This window comes from Erpetoichthys calabaricus, chromosome 8 (genome assembly GCF_900747795.2).
Source record: "Erpetoichthys calabaricus chromosome 8, fErpCal1.3, whole genome shotgun sequence".
Classification (NCBI taxonomy): Eukaryota; Metazoa; Chordata; class Cladistia; order Polypteriformes; family Polypteridae; genus Erpetoichthys; species Erpetoichthys calabaricus.
This window is the reverse complement of record NC_041401.2, coordinates 92,815,938-92,836,286: the sequence shown is the minus strand read 5'-3', so window position 1 is coordinate 92,836,286 and position 20,349 is coordinate 92,815,938. Positions and strand designations below refer to the sequence as shown.

Sequence of the window (20,349 nt, the reverse complement as noted above, 5' to 3'; positions counted from 1 at the left end):
TTTAGAGGTATCCTGTATTTAACCCGACCAAGGAACTTCCACTACAATATACAAGCATGAGTAACAAGAAGAAAAGTCAGAAAGAACCGGAAAAGAAACTTAAAGCTGCATCAAAATCTGGACAGACATCCGGCCCGAGTGCAAGGTATGGCCTCTCGGAGACTGACCTGGAACAGGCAGACGAATGCGCAGATTTTCTGGGACCCCGCTCCATTGTATCGTCTCCAGTCGAGAGTGAAAATGGGAGCGAAGGTGCAAGTGATACAGGTCGCGATGGATCACCGATTTCTGGGGATCATTCGAGACTAGAAAAGCCCCTGCAGGATGTGCTCTCATCTACTCATCGCGAGCCCGCAGCACCTGCTGTAACAGGAGCTGCATTTCCACTCACGGAGCATGAAACCCGAAACAAACTGTCCGAACTGAAAGAGATGATCGCTACACTGGCCACTGCCATGGCTACGGCCATAAATGAGCTTAAGAAGGATAACATTGAGCTTAAGAAGGCGAATATTGAGCTTAAGAAGGATAACAAAGACTGGGAAACGCGTCTATTTAAACGTTTTGACGTGAACTTTAAACGCATGTTGGAGAAATTAGAGGAACACATCGAAGAAAATAGATCCAAACTGAAAATGCTTGCCGACCAGATTAATGACGTTGCAGATCAGCTGGATGACGTTAAGCAGGCATTCATGGCTCGAGTTGAAACAGCGGAACAACTGGCGTCTAACGCCGATAAAAAAGCTACAGCTGCGAATTCCGAATTCAAAAAACTCGGAGACAGACTTGCGGCCCTGGAAGATGGGTGCAGAAGAAATAATATAAGAATTGAGGGTATACCTGAGAAACGAGAAACCTCAAGCCCAGTGAAATTTGCAGTAGAATTACTCTCTAAAATAATTGGAGATGATATTAAACTCGACATTGAGATAGCAGCTGCTTATCGCATATTCAGATCAAGCACCTTTAAACCCAGCTCTTTTATTGTCCGCTTCGAGCAATTACGATGTAAGCTTGATGTGATGTCACTTCTCAGACGCAAGCAAGAGATTATATTTGAAAATAATTTTATTCGTATTTTCCCCAACTTCTAACCATTAACAGCTGCAATACGCGCAGCCTACTTTAACATTAAAAAGCTGCTACAGAAAGCCGGTATCAAATACAGCATCTTGTATCCCGCCAAACTGAAAGTGGGAGTTCAAGACCAATATTTTGTATTTTCAAGCAAGGAGGAAGCTGAAAAGGAACTAAAGAAGCTGTTTCCGACACTCTTTTGAAAGTTAATAAGGAGCCGTATTCTGTCATGGCATGGGAAGGACCTATCATCTGCTGTCAGATCCACTTTTAAAGAGACTGGTATTATAATTATACATCCTTTTCTTTACTTGGACACTATATGTTTATGTCTTAATTACAGTTATAGACGTGAGTGTGTGGAAGTGTGGAAGTAATTAAAGTAGGGTTTAATTTTTCTTTTTTTTTTTCTACCTTAAAGTAGACTGTTTAACATCATACCCTTGGTTTATTGCTAATTCTACGATTACATTAGGATTTACTATAACTTTTTTGAAAACCATTTCCAGGGTTCATTATTTTATCATCTTAATATCTTAAAATTGCTGAAGATTATTTTAAGCTTAAAGACTGTTAACGAAGTGGGTTGGCACCCTGCCCGGGATTGGTTCCTGCCTTGTGCTCTGTGTTGGCTGGGATTGGCTCCAGCAGACCCCCGTGACCCTGTGTTTGGATTCAGCGGGTTGGAAAATGGATGGATGGATGGATTGTTAACGATTATATTTTTGGCAGATAGTATTTAGACTTCAGCTGCAATAGATATCTCTAATTTGTTTTAACTCTCAAACACCACTGCGGGGCGGGTTTGCTTTGTTTTGGATGTGCTCTGTCTCTTTATATGTCAGAGGACCAGGACATCGCGAAGTGGGATCAAGCCTCATGTGGGGAGGCAAAATGGAGGGTGGGGGGATAAAGGGTGGAGAGAAGGAGAGCAGGTTATATCTAATCTATTCTTCTAATCCTTATAACTATAAATATCAATGCAACAATGGGCTATATGGCAATAACTCATAGGGAATTTTGAAATTAAGATTAAAACTGCCTCACTACCAGTTAAGAATATAAAATGACATTAAAAACTCAGAATCAATGTCTCCATGATTAACTTTGTGAGCTGGAATATTAAAGGCCTGAATCACGAATTAAAGAGAAAGAAAGTATGCTCTCACCTAACAGGCTTAAACGCTAAAATAGTATTGTTACAGGAGACCCACTTACTAAGCAAGGATCAGTTCAGACTACAAAAAGACTGGACTGGCCAAATGTTCCATTCTAGCTTTATAAAGAAAACTAGAGGGGTGTGAATTCTCATACACAGAACAGTCCCATTTGTAGCATCAGATGTAGTATCGGACCCCGAAGGGAGAGATGTGATGGTCATGGGCAACTTATTTAACAGTAAAATGATTTTGATAAATGTTTATGCACCCAATGTCAATGATAAGGAATTCATGCAAAATCTATTTGCATCCATTCCCAATGTGAACACTCATAAAATTATAATGGCTGGGGACTTTGTGTTTTAAATCCACTCTTAGATAGGACTCCTGTGACAGGGGGGACGACATCTAACTGCAAAGACAATTACACAGTTTTTAACTGACCACAACTTATCAGACCCCTGGAGGTTTCTTAACCCAAACTCAAGAACATATTCGTTCTACTCACCAGTGCATCATAGCTAATCAAGAATTATTTTTTTATAGATAATATTTTCCTGTCTACGATTAAATCATGCAAATACGACACAATTGTTATCTCCATAGTCTTGGAGCTAAAATCATTAAGCCCCTCACACTCACCTCGTAGATGGCGTCTTAACCCTCTTCTATTAGCAGACGAGAACCGAACAGAATTTATATCTAAACAAATCAGCTTCTTCCTAGAGACAAACACACCCTCAGAGGTTTCTGCAGGAACACTCTGGGAAACTCTAAAGGCCTTCCTAAGAGGACAGATTATTTCATATCTTTCCCACAGAAATAAATTAGAAACCAAGAAACTGTCAGAGCTAAGAAGCGAAATTACTAGAATAGATGAAGAACAAGCCAGGCGTCCAAGTGAGGCTCTTCATAGGAAAAGGCAGGCCCTGCATACAGAACTCAACATCTTGACAACTAAAGAAACTGAACAACTTATTTATAAGTCAAGACATCATTACTATGAACACGGAGAAAAAGCTAATAAGCTTTTAGCTCAACAAATTCACAAACAAGAAGTTTGCAATGCAATACCAGTAATCACCAACACGAATGGAGAAGAAATCACTGACCATAAAAATATAATGCACACATTTAGAGATTACCCTAAGTTCTTGTCAATAAGCCGCGGCTTATCTAAGGAAAAAAGTTGTGAAAATGAAAAAATAGAATATCGGCTTATACATAAGTCCGGCTTATACATCCATCGCGGGGGTTGCGTTCCAGAGCCACCCGCGAAATAAGAATATCCGCGAAGTAGAAACCATATGTTTATATGGTTATTTTTATATTGTCATGCTTGGGTCACAGATTTGCGCAGAAACACAGGAGGTTGTAGAGAGACAGGAACGTTATTCAAACACTGCAAACAAACATTTGTCTCTTTTTCAAAAGTTTAAACTGTGCTCCATGACAAGACAGAGATGACAGTTCCGTCTCACAATTAAAAGAATGCAAACATATCTTCCTCTTCAAAGCAGTGAAGCAAACAAATCAATATGTCTGTTTGGCTTTTAAGTATGCGAAGCACCGCGGCACAAAGCTGTTGAAGGCGGCAGCTCACACCCCCTCCGTCAGGAGCAGACAAAGAGAGGGAGAGGGAGAGTTTGTTTTTCAGTCAAAAATCAATACGTGCCCTTCGAGCTTTTAAGTATGCGAAGCACTGTGCAGCATGTCTTTTCAGGAATCAGCTTTACAAAAGATAGCAACGGGAAGATAATCTTTCAGCATTTTTAGACGAGCGTCCGTATCGTCTAGGTGTGCAAACAGCCCCCCTGCTCAATCCCCATACGTCAGGATCACAGATAGTCAGCGCAAGAGAGAGAGAACAGTAAGCCGGGTAGCTTCTCAGCCATCTGCCAAAAGCGTCCCTTGTATGAAATCAACTGGGCAAACCAACTGAGGAAGCATGTACCAGAAATTAAAAGACCCATTGTCCGCAGAAATCCGCGATATATATTTAAATATGCTTACATATAAAATCACAATTTAAATGACCGCTACGCGCTCGTGTTGACTCGGCGACGCCCAGAGCAGAAAGAACGCGCTCCGGCCGCTCCAACCGCGCCATGCGGGGAGTGAGAGAGACGGCAATATCTCACACTCTCTCCCCCTTAAAGAAATTAAATGGGCGCGAGTGCAATATCTCACACTCTCTCCCCCCTTAAAGAAATTAAATGGGCGCGAGTGAGACCACTGACCTCCCTCCCTTCTATTAGTTATAGGTTATAGTACGTTCGGCTTATCCATGAGTCCGGCTTATCTATGATACGATTTTATTTTAAAAATTCGTATGATTTTTGGTCTCCGGCTAATACATGAGTCCGGCTTATAGACAAGAACTTAGGGTATTATAAATCCTTATATTCTGCTGAGTTCAAAGGAGACAACACACAATCTAATGCATTTCTGGATACATTACAGGCACCACAAATAGATGCTTTAAGCGCTGAGGAACTGGATAAACCTCTGACGCTAACAGAATTACTAGATGCTATAAAATCACTTCAAAGCGGGAAATCAGCAGGCCCTGATGGTTACCCTGTAGAATTTTATAAGAAATTCTCCACTCAGCTAGCTCCCCTCTTATTGGCAACATTTACAGAAGCTAGAGACAACCAAATACTACCTCAAACATTTCGTCAAGCATTAATCACCGTCTTTCCTAAACAAAATAAGGACTTGTTACAATGTGCATCATATAGACCAATTTCACTCCTGAAAAATGATGTTAAGATATTCTCAAAAATTCTAGCTAGAAGGATGGAGAAAGTGCTGCCCTTGGTAATATCACAGGATCAAACTGGATTTATTAAAGGCCGACATCTATCTTCCAATCTCAGACACCTGTTTAATGTAATATATTCACCAGCAAAATCAATACCTCAGAGATATTACTATCATTAGACGCAGAAAAAGCATTTGATATGATTGAATGGAACTACCTTGGCAGCACGGTGGTGCAGTGGGTAGCGCTGCTGTCTCGCAGTTAGGAGACCTAGGGACCTGGGTTCGCTTCCCGGGTCCTCCCTGCGTGGAGTTTGCATGTTCTCCCCGTGTCTGCGTGGGTTTCCTCCGGGCGCTCCGGTTTCCTCCCACAGTCCAAAGACATGCAGGTTAGGTGGATTGGCGATTCTAAATTGGCCCTAGTGTGTGCTTGGTGTGTGGGTGTGTTTGTGCGTGTCCTGTGGTGGGTTGGCACCCTGCCCAGGATTGGTTCCTGCCTTGTGCCCTGTGTTGGCTGGGATTGGCTCCAGCAGACCCCTGTGACCCTGTGTTCGGATTCAGCGGGTTGGAAAATGGATGGATGGATGGAACTACCTTTTCACTGCATTGGAGAAATTTGGGTATGGCCTGAATATTTGTGCATGGATCAAACTACTGTATACCAATCCAGAAGCTTCAGTTTGTATTAACAACATTTGTTCAGACTACTTTAAGCTAGAACGTGGCACCAGACAAGGATGTCCCTTGTCACCACTGCTGTTTGCAATCGCCATTGAACCACTGGTGGTTCACTGTCGAAATTCTTATCAGATAAAGGGGATTATCAGAGAAGGACTGGAACAGAAAATCTCTCTATATGCAGATTATATGGTTTTATATATATCAGACCCAGGAAACACTGTGCCTGCAGTTTTAACAGCACTCACAGAATTTCAAAAGATATCTGGTCTCAGAATTAACCTGAATAAAAGTGTACTTTTTCCAGTGAATTCACAAGCATATAATATTAGATTGGACACCCTACCTTTTACCATAGCAGATCAGTTTAAATACCTAGGGGTAAATATCACAAGTAAACATAAAGCTATTTATCAACAAAATTTTGCTGTCTGTATGGAAAAAATTAAGCAAGACTTGCATAGATGGTCAACCCTTCATCTCACTCTAGCCGGAAGAATTAACGTTGTTAAGATGAATATCCTTTCTAAACTTCTTTTTTTATTTCAAAACATTCCAATATATATCAATAAATAGTTTTTTAAACAATTAGATTCAACAATATCTTCATTCATTTGGAACTCAAAACACCCACGTATCTGAAAAGCGACCCTACAAAGACCTCAGGCAGAAGGTGGCATGGCTTTACCTAATTTTCAGTTTTATTACTGGGCAGCAAACATACAAGCCATAAAAACCTGGACACAAAAAAATGAGCATATACAGGCTTGGTCCACAATAGAAGTAAAATCCTATAGTTCTTCTTTATACTCCATGCTCTGCAGTCCAATAAATACAAGTTATTGCAAATATACTAATAACCCAATTGTGCTTTACTCACTCAGAATATGGAACCAATTTAGAAAGCATTTTAAGATGGAAAATGTTTTATCCGTGGCACCTCTGCAAGAGAACCACCTCTTTCAACCCCAGCAAACATATCCAGTTTTTAATACCTGGAAAAGATTTGGGATTAAAATGCTCAGAGATCTTTATATAGTCAACATATTTGCATCTTTTGAACAATTATGTTCCAAATTCAACCTCCCAGCTACACATTCTTTCACTATCTTCAAATTAGAAGCTTTGTTAAACAGAAATTGCCCGATTTTCCTCACCTTGTACCCTCCACCATGCTGGAAAAAATACTGCTTAATTTCGAGGAATTAAACACCATTTCTGCATTATATAAAATCTTATTAGAGTCCTTACCTTTCAAAGACCCAAGAGGACATTGGGAAAAAGATCTCTTAATCAATATATCAGAAAAGGAGTGGAAGGTAGCAATGCAGAGAATTCACTCGAGCTCCATATGTGCAAAGCATAGAATTATTCAACTAAAAATTATATATCGAGCTCATCTGTCTCGCTTAAAACTGTCCAAAATGTTTCCAGGGCAAGATCCAAACTGCGAACGCTGCAACCAAGCTCCTGCCTCACTGGGTCACATGTTTTGGGCCTGCACCAAATTAACATCATTTTGGACCAAAATGTTTAAGTGCCTTTCAGACAGCCTTGGTATCACAATCCCTCCTAACCCACTAACAGCTGTGTTCGGTGTTCTTCCAGACGGACTTGAAATGGAGAAGGACAAGCAAACGGTGATTGCATTCACTACACTTTTGGCACGCAGACTTATTTTGTTAAATTGGAAGAATCCTAACTCTCCTCTGATAAGTCAGTGGGAAACCGATGTTTTATATTATTTGAAATTGGAAAAAATCTAATTCTCAGTTAGAGGATCTGTACAGAATTTTTTCAAAACCTGGCAGGATCTAATCAATAATATTTTAGAATAAGAGAAATAATTATTACTGTTTTATTTCCCTTCTCCATTTTTTTTATTTATTTATTTACCTATATATATTTCTTCCTTTCTTTTGTTTAGTTTTGCCCTATTAAAAAGCCCTAAGTAATTCTCCTTTGGCTAAGCTCTCCTTCTCAAGGATGGGGTTTGATTTGTCTTTAATTCTCTCTTGTTATGAATTAATCTATATGTATGGAATGATTACAATAAAATTAATAAATAAATAAAGAATAAAAAAAAGAAGGCAAACAGAAGGTTAGATAATATAGCATGATGTGTAGAGTTACAAATCTAAGGAGATTATTCCCAAGCTTTATAATGTATTGGTGAGGACTCGTCTGGAGTAGTGTGTGCAGTTTTGGTCTTCAAGCTACAAAAAGGACATAGCAGCACTAGAAGAGGTCCAGAGAAGAGCGACTAGGCTGATTCCAGGGCTACAGGGGATGAATTATGATGAAAGATAAGAGAAAGAAAGAGCTGAGCCTTTTCAGTATAAGCAAAAGAAGATTAAGAGGTGACATGATTGAAGTGTTTAAAATTATGAAGGGAATTAGTACAGTGGATCAAAAAAAATGTTTCTCTAAAACAAGTCCATCAAGAACACAGGGACACAGTTGGAAACTTGTTAAGGGTAAATTTTGCACAAACATTAGGAAGTTTTTCTTTACACAGTGACACTCGGAATAAATTACCAAGTAGCTTGGTAAACAGTAAGACTTTAGGGACTTTCAAAACTAGACTTGATGTGTTTTTAGAAGAATTAAGTGGATTGGACTGGCAAGCTTTGTTAGGCTTTGTTAGGTTCTCATCTAGATTGTTCTAATGTTCTAATAACAGGTTGTTTTTGACCATGACTTTAGTCTGTGTTCTTCATTTGGTTGTTAATTTGTTTGGTTGGTATGCACACACTTAACTGGCCTAGCAAGAACTTCCAGTCACCCTACAATAATCTGTAAATCTTTGCAATGTGAAAGAAAAGCCAAGTAGTCACTAGAGAAATGTTACAAATTCCACACAGACAATGACTTGGATTAAGTTTAAAACTAGGACTCTGAAGCAGCAGCATTAATCACAATGCCAAACAAACATTTATTTACCGAAAATATACTAGTATTTTGAAGGAAGGTAATGATAAATATGACATCAACTAAAACGAGGACAGAGTAACACGTAAAGACCATGGAAAAAAAAAGATGAGCTGCCTATCCTGTTGTGGGCCCAAGAACAAACCGCAGGGAAAGATAAAACTACAGAGCGCCAAGGCACACTTATAGATGCAAATCTGTTTTCCATTAATTTTTATATGATGTGATTTATTGTAAACAAACCAGATGCCAAGCTGATGCACTTGTATTTTCATTCCAGAATGATGGGGACACTGGTCGACAAAGATTTTGCTTCTTGAACACAGTAGGTATATGTTATGATTTCAGGCCTGATAATCACAAAAATCACCTTTAAATTTTCCTATCGCATACTGTTTAAGTGCTATCATGTATATTTGTGGTTTCCCGCGTTATATTTTAAGTATACAGCCATTACAACTGGAACATCTGTGGAGATCTAAAAGTGGCGGCACTGATACAAGGAATGCAGCTCAGATATACAGTACTACTGCACTGACAAGTTGCTCTCCTGCCCATGGATAGTGGGAGCTCTGGAATCATCAGATGGAAAGATTCTGTCATGAGACTGGATGACTGAGCACAGAATGTAGAATGTCCAGGCTAGTTGGCCAAGGTCTTCACGGCTCTAACTGTCTAACTTTGTCTTTCTGTCCTACAACTGACTGTGGAAGCTCCCCGAGGGTTTATTTTTTACCAGGGATGATGATGACTGGATTTTTTTTTTTGTTTTTTTTTTCTCCTTCATCACGACTAGCCACAACTCAACAAGTAATTAAAGGACAGATTTTGATGGCTTCCATTTATACCAAAGTGCTGTACAAAATAATAAAAAAAACTGAACATAAAAACACTGAATAACTTTATACTAACAAAGGCAATACAATTTGGTCTTCACCCCAAAGCTTAAAAAACATAACTTCCAAGCGAAACCAAAGCAAATGTATTAATCTCTGCCTCCAAAAGCCAGTGAAAAAAATGATGCATCTTTAGATGGGATTTAAATGTTAGGACTGTGAAAGCAATTCTGAAAATTAAAGGTAACTCATTCCAGTGTTTTGGAGCAGCCACTGAAACAGCTCAGTCACCTTCCATATAAGCAAAACGTGGTACTGATAAAGAGAAATTGGGGTGTGCCCTGGAAGAAGAATATTGGATGAGGAGATCTGAAATATATGGAGGAGCCAGATTATTTAATGCTTTAAAAATAAAAAGAAGCACTTTAAACATTATCTTGAACCTGACAGGAAGCCAATGTATAGAAGCAAAGATAGGAGTAATATTTTCCATAAAAATGAAATATACTGAGAACTGTTGTTTCATTTGTGAATAGAACAGCCTTGCTAAAGAGTTCCCATTACCTTTAAAAGAGCTGGCCATTTCTTATGCATTTTGTTCCTAGGTAGAAAAGTGTGACACAAACGACTCGTCAAGCCAACAAAGATATGTTTGCCTCGTCTTCATATACGACTTGTACTGGAAAAAATGTAATGAAGGCAATGAACAAGGAGATTTTGAAAGAGAAAGATTTTGATATTTGAGGCAAAGGTTTCCACAAATTACTGATGCCAAAATTAAGAAAGGAATTTTTGTTGATCCACAAATCAGACCTTCTAGTGAGGCCAGAGAAAATAGTATGGAAAGAACTCAAGGATGTTGCTGAGAAGTTTCTTGGAGCACCAAACCATGTCCAGCTGGCTGACAACATGCTTCAAGAATATACAACTGCAAAGTACATATCACTAAAGATTCATTTACTGCATTCACACTTGGACTTCTTCCCTGCATATCTTGGTTTCACTAGGACATTGTAATGAGAGAAAAGTGGTACCAGTAGAATTCATGAATGCTGGTAGTCTATTGTTGAACACTGAAATGAGAAGCATCAGATGCTGAGTACAAATGAAATTTGTCTGCATAATTAAGTGATTAAACATGCTAAACCTAAAGTTAATTTCACATTTCTCCAAATTCCTACATGATTATGTCAATCAGAAACTCTAGTTGTTTAGATTAAAGCTGGCCATCAATGATCACAAAAAACTGTCAGGAAACAAAACTTTTCAGAAATGTGTTTGTTGATGACGAGTCATTTCAATAAAGTTATTTTTCATAGGTAAAGAAAATAGCTTTTATCTTGAAGATCAGTGAGTTGTGCTCTGTGATGGACTCCTGTGTGAAATTCAAAAACACTTAAATGCCACCAGGATTGAATTTGGATCCCCAAGACCCTTCAATGGAAACAGTGATGGATATGGAAATGCATTGAACAGAACTTTGAAATTGTCCCCAGCAAGGCTATTTTTGAGGCAGAAGAAAGGAAGAGTAATAAAAATGTGCATTTCTACATTTCCAGTGTTGCACCTTGTAATTTGGGTGGTTTAAAGATTAGTACAGCTAGTACCCTGCTACCAAGACTTAATGGTAAATCCAAGCCCAGTCACTGCCTGTCAAGTCTGAGCTAAGCCTTGTCCTTTCCATGGTTTTGTCCAGATCTCCTCTTTCTGACCAAGCATATGCCTCTTAGGTTGACTGCTAACTGGGTGTCTGCCTGACGGTGCCCTGCTGTGCACAGGTCTCTCATTCAAGGTTGGGTCATGTCCTTCTCCCAACACCATAGTATATTAGAAAAATCAGAAAATGGTTGGATTAATCTTTGAATATTTAGTACATTTTTTCTGGTAGTTTGGATTTCTGATGGTTTTGATTGTTACTAGTTGTTACTTTTTTACTTCAGGGAAAAAATTAGAATTATGTTTTTTGATAACTGTGATGCCATCTTGTTTTTCCTGTTTCTAGGGGCATGGCTGGTATGGCATTGTTAATGTTAATGCAACACTTTATAGGCTGGCGCCAGCTGTGAGACAGCATTCAGATATATGGATATTTCTTAAAAGACATGAAAAATATGCTACATGTGAATGCTTAGTGTTTCAGATTAACAAATTTGTGCTTTTGCTTCTTCAGTTAAGCTTGTTGCTTTTCGTGTTGGGTTTTGAATCACATTTCTTTTTGCCTTTATGTTCTGTTCCGTTTATTGATTTTGTTTCATCTTCCGATCGTCTCTTCTTGCTTTTTGGCCTGACAACTACCACCTAATGGCTGAACACTACACTCTAACGATAATCAGTCAAGCTTTCCTAATATACAGTATATGGTCCCTGGACAAAGCTATTTTGCAACTATTTGTATTTTTTGTCTTTATCCTTTACACCTGAAAGAAAAAATGTAACTCCGTGAACTGTAATTCTGGAACACAATAAGGCCTTTAACCTCCTTAATGTTAAGTTTAGCCCCAGAAAAACGATCCAAAAACACTGAAATTTTTCAACAAGAAAAAATGTTGTGTGTAACAGAAACATGAAAATACCAAAGGGTCAACATACATAAAGTAAGAAAGGTATGTCTAGTGCCCACTGCTGTACTTGATGCAGATTTAGTATACTTCCTTTGTGTGATATATTTTGAAACAGTTACCAACATACAGCCCAACCTCACAAATGGAACAGTAGAACAGTGTTTCTTTGCAAACTTTGCTTATAATATTGTTTCTGTTTCTTGAGCATGACAGGATAGAATACCAGTGCCTGATCCACATGGTGGACATGCCTGCTGTGTTATTGTAGGCTACCACTGGATTGGTGACTTCCACATTTCCCCTGACATGAACACTGACAGTTGCTATATTATGAACAGTGCTTAGGGGGCTGACACCTTTCTTGTCCTTCTGCTTGATCACATTCATTTTGCTTTTTTCACCAAATAAATGCTGCACCCTGTTGCAGAGTTACACAGCTGGCATCAAAAGGCATATCACAGCAGTTCAGTTGTACAGTGTTGAATACATCACTTTCACTATCCGTGTCAACATCTGATGAGCTGTTCACAATGTTATCACTATTGCTTGAGTCAACTATAGATTCAGTTTCACTTTGTTCTAAAACTGGCTTTACAACTTCTTGTGTGTTTTGGTTGAAGGCTCCATGCTACTTATGAATACTGACGACTTACCATAGAGTGGCAAAACACACAGAATATTTAGAATTTTTTTTGCAGCAGGATGTTATTTTATCCACTTCATAGCAACAGAATACTGTCCCGAGAGTTATTTGGTCCTAACTCTTTATATCAGATCATAACTTAATCCAAGAGACACTCATTGAACGCCAAGCAGGTTCATTTAAAATGATATATCTAATGGTGGTCTGAATGTACAGTAGAGCACTGTTGTGCCAAGCAATAAGGTAACAGCAAAATAGATAGTAAAATTAAAAAGACATGCTAGAAATATTTCTAAATTGTAGCCTGTATTAGAAGAAGAAGCAGGGCACACACAATTCTGTACCTATTCATGACGACTATTATCTTGCTTACTTAAAAAAAAACTCCTAGGGAAATAAAAATGAGATGCAGACACAAGGTAAATATCAAGTGGCAAATTTTATTGGTGAAGTGGATGGACAAAAAGAGAATTTATTTTCCACAGAAAAATCGACAAGCCCACGGTTGTGTATATAGTACATCTGAAACTGGTGCACTAACCAACAGAGAACCTCTTTCAATATTAAATCTTATATAAATGAATCCTTACTGATATCTGGAAGACAAACTCCAGGTTGTTTTGTATAAAATATATATATATATATATATATTTATATATATGTATAAATCTTACACTGTACAAATTTTACATCACATTCCAAAAGAAAAAGTCTTTTACATGTGTAAATGGTCATTGTTAAGTAGACTCCTACAACATCATACAGAAAAATGCTTTTTAACTTCACATTAAACCCAAGAGCCTAAAGGTGTTAGTGCCTCCTCAGCTCAGTTCTAAAACAAGCACTTTAACAATATCATTCAAGCACGAATGGCAGCTCTGAAGGTTGTACAGATGTGTGTGTGTGTGTGTGTTTGTGATGGAGTCTGAAAAGAGGAGAGGAACAATAAAAAATTGCATTTCCGAATCTAGTATTCAAGTGCTCAAGAGAATGTCCAAAATATGAAAGACAATGTGCCTAACATCCAAATGTTAATGAACAAAAGAAGCAATTATCTACACTGTTTGCCACCCAATATGACACTCATTTACATCTCACCAGAGTATGTTTCATATACACATATACACACACGTACACACTGTATTTTCCATCACTCAGCCAGATAAATTCTAGAAGCTGATACAGTAATTAAGGCCATAATGAATCTGCTACCCTTGCAACAGCACAGCAATTGGGTCTCACCTGGAAGTTTCCCAGTGTTCACATTGCTTTTTTAGTGTGTTAGTTTGCATTATTCGATCAGTATTGAACATGTGCATGTCTGTTCAGCCTGGTCTTTTCCGTGTGCCAATTTGAATTAGTTTCTATCATAAAAGTTAAAAAAAGAAACACTTTTCAAAAAGATATTTAAAAAATGCTTTAAAAAATGATCAAGTACCAAAAATGCTACAACCTAGCTATAAACAAACAATTTGCATTTATACATTCATAACAATTTTACAGTTGCATTTAAATAAAACATCTTACGAAAACAAAATATCCTCCTATTATACCTCTGTTATTGCAGAAGTAACAGCTTTAACACTACATTCAACCAGATAGCTTAAGCAGCAATAAGCAGCAATTTAAGGATGACAACATCCAAAAGGTAGGCTGCATGCAGATTGTAATCAGAATTTGAACAGCAATGTAACAGCAGATATACGGTTAGTTTGAAGAAAGATGGCAGGTATATAAAAGCACTTTCCTCCCAGCTATATGCTTCTGATAACAGAAGAGTTTAGGTGACAAAAATCAGGAAACAAAAAAACACATGAACATACACTGAAAGGACACCAGCTTCATCTGGATTTTATTATTTCATTCCTACCACTCAACTGTTAAATTAACATGTGCCACTCAACTCTACGGCTTCAAGGAGTACCCATCATCAGAGGTGGACAAAAGTCGTCCTCAAATGCAGCTTTTCATTGTAACTGTTCTAATATATAAATCAAAAAGACAATAAACAATTGGACTCTAAAAGGACATTCTTAATAAAATCTCTAGTTTGTTTATCTTGATTTTTAAACATCTATATTGATTTTCAAGAGAAATGGCTCAGAATAGACATGAATCTGTACTACACACTTATCACTTATGAACTGGTTAAACGAAAGTAGTTTTATTGTGAAATGCTACATAGATCTATAAGTGTGAAAGCCCGTGGCTCTTGAGGACCTGACTTTCTCATCATAATAGTGTGGGTATTTCCTTTGTTAATATACTAAATATATATAATTTAATGCTTTCAAAAAGAAACCATACAGCAGGAATCATTTCAAATTTGAACCCTGCTTATTGCAATTCACTCCCCAATTCCAAAAAATGTATTGGTGCTTCTAAACATTTTATGTTATTTTTACTGTGAAAGGCACTATAGTGGTGACAACAACACTATACTTCATAAAGAAGCATCAAATAAATGAACATTTCACTTTTTGCCTGTTTATCACATTTTTGTGATTAATTTGTGAATTATTAAATGACTAGAAAGAATTAAAACAGAACTTTTCCCATAATTAAAAAACTCTCTAGAACCCCCCCCCCCCCCCATAATAAATAAACTTACTGAAGAACCCATTAAAAGACGCAACTGAATAAACAAGGAGCAAATGAATGAGCATTCAGTCTCTGACCTTTAAGATAAACTAGCAACACTATTAGCCTGAAGAGCTAGAGTGGCTACAACATAAACAAAATTAATCCTGTGTCATACCATATCTCATTTTGACTGAAAAGGAGAAGACACAATGCACAGAAGGAAGACTTGAGCATTATTTGCAAAAACTATTTTCTTAAACTAACATTTCCTCCCAAGTATTACATTTTCAAATAGTATTTACGAGCATTTATAATAACCTGTAATCGTCCCAGATATCCTTTGCTACTAAAGTTAAAAATGGGGAAACTTCTTTTTAGTATCATAACATTTTGTATCTTAAAATTTTGATAGCATTACAAACTACTACTACTACTACTACTACTACCATATGTTAAATATATTTTAAAAGTACCCAAACAAGGCATATTACATCTACAGCGGTTGTCCATGAATGACTGCAGAGCACAAAAGTGCAATGAACAAAATAGTAAAAGCAGCAGTGCTGTTTCTGCTTTGTAGCTTTGAAACTAATTAAGAAAAATAACTTAAAACTAATAATAATAATTAACATTAGAGGGGCATAGATCATTGCTATTTAGCATTACTAGTAAGGCATGACAAATCTTTCAACTTATAGCTCATACAGAAAACAAAACCAAATTTAAAGAATGTTTACTGCTTACTCATTGTATATACATTTTATGTACAGTATATGTGTGTGTGTGTGTGTATGCATGTATGTATACTTACATACAGTACATGTATATGTGTATGTGTTTTCCCCTTTAAGGTTATAACAATTAAAAGTATTCCTGGCCTGATTAAAATGAGTTCACATTTTTCTTAAATGGGAACTACACTTTAATAAATACATTTACACAAGTTTTTAATCTTTATCCAGTGACAGTATGCCACTTTCCTCCTACATGCCAAAGACGGCCAGGGAAGGTTGACTGGAGACTAGGTTTGTGCATGAGCAACCCTCTCTGGGTTGGCCCCTGCTTTGTCAACTTAACTCAATCGCCTTGCAATATAATATGTTCAGAATACAGTAAAATATAAGGGTATTTTAGTGTGTAAATTATCATAGCTTCAAATTATATTTTCGGTATATACATGGCTTTGTTTGGTAGTCTCTTTCTTTAAGAACGTATGCAAAGGGACATTCTGGCAGTCATTCACAGAAAAATCCTAAATTGTTAGGTAAATGTTTCACAATGTATACAGATCCGTTCTGTTGTTGCTATTATTTTGCTCTCAGAACAAGAGCATTTCAACACTAGCAGACATAATATTAATTAGGAAAGTTATGGTAGTTTTGAAAAGTTCCTAAAATCAAAATAAAGGATTGTCCAATGGGCAAACCTTACTTTACGGACTACATCCGTGTCAGTAAGTTTTGCATCCTTACAAAAGAAATACAGTAGCCTGTAAACAAAGGCTACTATTCAAAAGAAAGAATGAAAAATTAAGTTTGTGAATTGCTATTAAAAACAAGATCAGCTCTTTAAAGAAGATGGATAAGGAAAATTAAAATGTGACCCCGTAGTATTTATAGTAAGTCAGTGTTCTTACATATTAAACCAGTTTACATATTAACAAAAAGCAATAAGCAGTAGAAACAGACTCTAATCCTGGGCAGCAAACTCCAAGATATGTGTTGCAAATCCTATTGAAGCCTGATAGAGCTGCCATCATTAGCACTGAGAAACTGAGTGAAAGGAGAGATGCTTCACTGCAGGCTTGACAGAAGAGGCTGACTGGTCCTTCCTGAAAAATTTTTCTGGTTGGGGAAAGAGGGAGAAAAGAAAAGAAGCTCCTTTCCATATATACATACACACGTAAAGGGTTTTCTTTCACAGTGTTTGTGCAAAAATTAAAGCACAATCAGATCTTATTTGTAACCAGTTTTTTGCTGCTAATATTTGTAGCTCTTTAAACTTAGATCCATCAGCATGTGACATGGTTATGTAACAGTTAAGAGCTCATACATGCTTCTGCAGTTTGCTTCAGAATGAAAAATCCATGACTAACACTATTTTCTCAATTAATGAGAAATCTTTGGCCAGTATGGTACCAGAGATCCACACTTCAGAATGACCAAAACCACAAGGACATCTGGCAATTACTGGTGGCAACAGCAGGCAGTTTTTCTGGTGTGCACTTGAATTTTTTTTACTATCACAGAAGCAACAGCCACCTATTGCAAAGATGCAGTTAAGAATAAAGAAAAACAAAAAATAATGCATGCAGGCAGGCCCACAGAGTGTATGGACAGCTACAACCTACAGAAAAAGAAAGACAAAGAGTGGGACGAGCAGTTAGTTGTAGCAGGTCAAACTGAACTTTCAACAGGAATACGATGTGTGTGAAATACACAGATCTACCAGACCCATATTCCTATAAAATATACACAAATTCAATTAAAACACTAGAAAAGGAAAGATAGATTAAGCAGAGTCTTGTTAGTGTTGCACATTGTCACTCTTTCCCATCACTTATATAAAAAAAAATATTCCTTACAAAACAAGACTATTCCTGCTGTGCATTCAGACAAATATCAATAGAATATTTTAAAGAAAATGTAAACAATTTAGGATGTACACCTAAATTCTATTTCTAAAAAAGAAGACCAGGTAAAATCTATGAACAGTGAACACATGACTCACAAAGACAAAGCTTAAAGCACCTAAAATGCTGTAAAATGTTTGCACTGTCAAAAGTATATCATACAATATATTTGTATGGTGATGCAAGTTGTGAAAGTCCTGGAGATGTGAAAGAATATGACAGGAGCATTCAGGAGACAGATGTCAAGAAAACAGGGGTATTGTGAATGTTTAAAACTTAGACACAATACTTGATACAAGATGATGGAATGGGAATTGTACATCATACAGTAGGAGTATTAGACCATAACAAAAAAGAATATTAGTAACCATTTTACTAATAGCACTGACATTACAAGGTGAAGGACCACTTATTCTATTTATTCAGTATAGTCAGTGTACTATCAATTTTTTAATCTTGTTAGTTGTATTTGCTGTAAAACATTTACTTTTTATGATGATAATCCTTGCTCTTTAGGACCTTTTACTAAAAATATCAAATACACAAACTCCCAAATGAACAAAAGCACTTAAAAATAGATATTAATTAAAAAAATATTTATTCTCCCGACCAAGCCTTTATAGAATTCAGCAGCAGTTATTGGAATTCAAAAGCCAATAAATAAACTACCAACACTTTTACCGTATGTTGAAAAATTCCCAAATTGTATCTAATGATCATAAAAATTGTTCATGCATCCAAAATGATACATTAGCTTATAAAGATTGTGTTGTGTAACACAATTATTAACTAAAATGAAAGATGTTTAGACACCAGTCCTTGGAAAAGGATGTAACATAAATGGATGTAGATGTTTCTAGGAAGAAGGGTGGTGCAGCACCCAATCCTCTGTGACAGCAAAAGGAACAAAGAAAAATAAAAAATGTCTAGGTAGGTAATAAAAGAAGACATGGTTAAATCTAGCTGTATTAAGGACTTAAAAGTTTTAAACAAATGGAAACATCCAGTATCATTTTTATATCTTTTAACAATAAATTAACCCATTATTTCTTGTGTGTGTGTCTGTATACATACAATACATACATACATACGTACACACACACACACACACGCGCACACATCTCTCACAAACACACAAATACACACAAACATGTATATATACATACATATATGGTGACATTTTTTAAAATGATACAAGAGACAATACTGAACCAAATATTACAAGACTTGTTTTATGACACATACTCGGCTGATTTCCAGAAGTGACCTGGATGTGAAAGACGTCTGTTGAGTTTTGGCAGTTTTTCAAGCAAATCAGCTAATTGAATGAAAGTAGGTCGATCTGGTGGATGGTAAGACCAACATGCTGATAAAATTTCCTTAAATAAGGGAGAAGAGAAGACAAAATGTTAGTGATAGCTTATACAAGATTGTTAAAGCAGGTGGCAGAGGCTTTATGACACCTTTGAAAAATATTAAAATAATCTTAGTAACATAACCCTTTAGATATAGTGATGGTATTAATTTTCTAATCTTAACTTTTATTGTGATTTATTGAAGAACTATTTTTGAAAACAAAGACTGACAATCCAGTTACAAACTGCTTCACACTACTATTCATTATTCTAGATTAAGATAAAGACTTAAATAATAGCCAATTTAAGATTAAATTACCAACTTTAAATGTTCACCTATTTTTCCATCCATAATCTTAAAACATATTTATCTTTATCTATAATTATCACTTAAACAGGCAGGGTGGTGTAGTAGCACTGGACATCAAACTGCAAGGTTGTAGGTTCAGTTGCTGCCTTTACCATACTATGTGGCCCTAAGGAAGTCACTTAACCTGCCAGCAGTTTAAAAAAAAAAAAAAAAAAAAAGAATGTAGCTGCAAGAAGACCTGATGCTGTAAATCGCAAAGTATAGGGGTGTCAACAATATAAAGACAAATGTAGACCAAATCACATTTTCTGCACCATTCACACAAAATTCTTTGTGGTAGATTTATATATTTGAAATAAGCAGAACAATGCTGCCCAACTTACTACTCACATCCTATACAAAATACTTTTATATTCAGAAACAAGTGTTACATAACACTGGAAACACTAGAAATTGCAGCTTATAATATTTAATAAATGTTAGATTTAATTTTATCATCATTAGAACTACAAGTAGTATAGTACTGGTACATAACTGTGCAAAATGTGTGCCAGTTACTGTCAGTATCTTCTGATCTTTGCTTTTGTATTATTTATTTCTAAACACATCCACATTTTTTGTGTGCGAGCTTAACAGAGAGCAAGAGACAAAATGAAAATAAATAACATTGGAAAGAAAATACAAATATATTTTTATTATGTGTTTTTAATAATTTTTCATTGTATACAAATGTTACCGGTAGATATTTTCCATTTGAACTTCAATGATGTGCAAGGCTTCCTAGTTCACCAATGAAAAAATCTTATTTTTAAAT

General features: G+C 36.6%; 1 protein-coding gene and 1 long non-coding RNA gene across 2 annotated transcripts in view; one reads left to right on the top strand and one right to left on the bottom strand.

The window, feature by feature from the left end:
• LOC127529003 (uncharacterized) overlaps nt 1–20,349 on the top strand; it is a 194,411-nt gene that overhangs the window by 15,513 nt on the left and 158,549 nt on the right. The window lies entirely within an intron of this gene.
• The window catches only part of ksr1b (kinase suppressor of ras 1b), a 192,048-nt gene continuing 184,774 nt past the window's right edge, over nt 13,076–20,349 (bottom strand). The window contains exon 19 of the mRNA XM_051931228.1: nt 13,076–19,249. Within this exon, the coding sequence (XP_051787188.1) occupies nt 19,103–19,249 (147 nt within the window). The 3' untranslated portion in view covers nt 13,076–19,102. The remainder of the gene's footprint in view (nt 19,250–20,349) is intronic.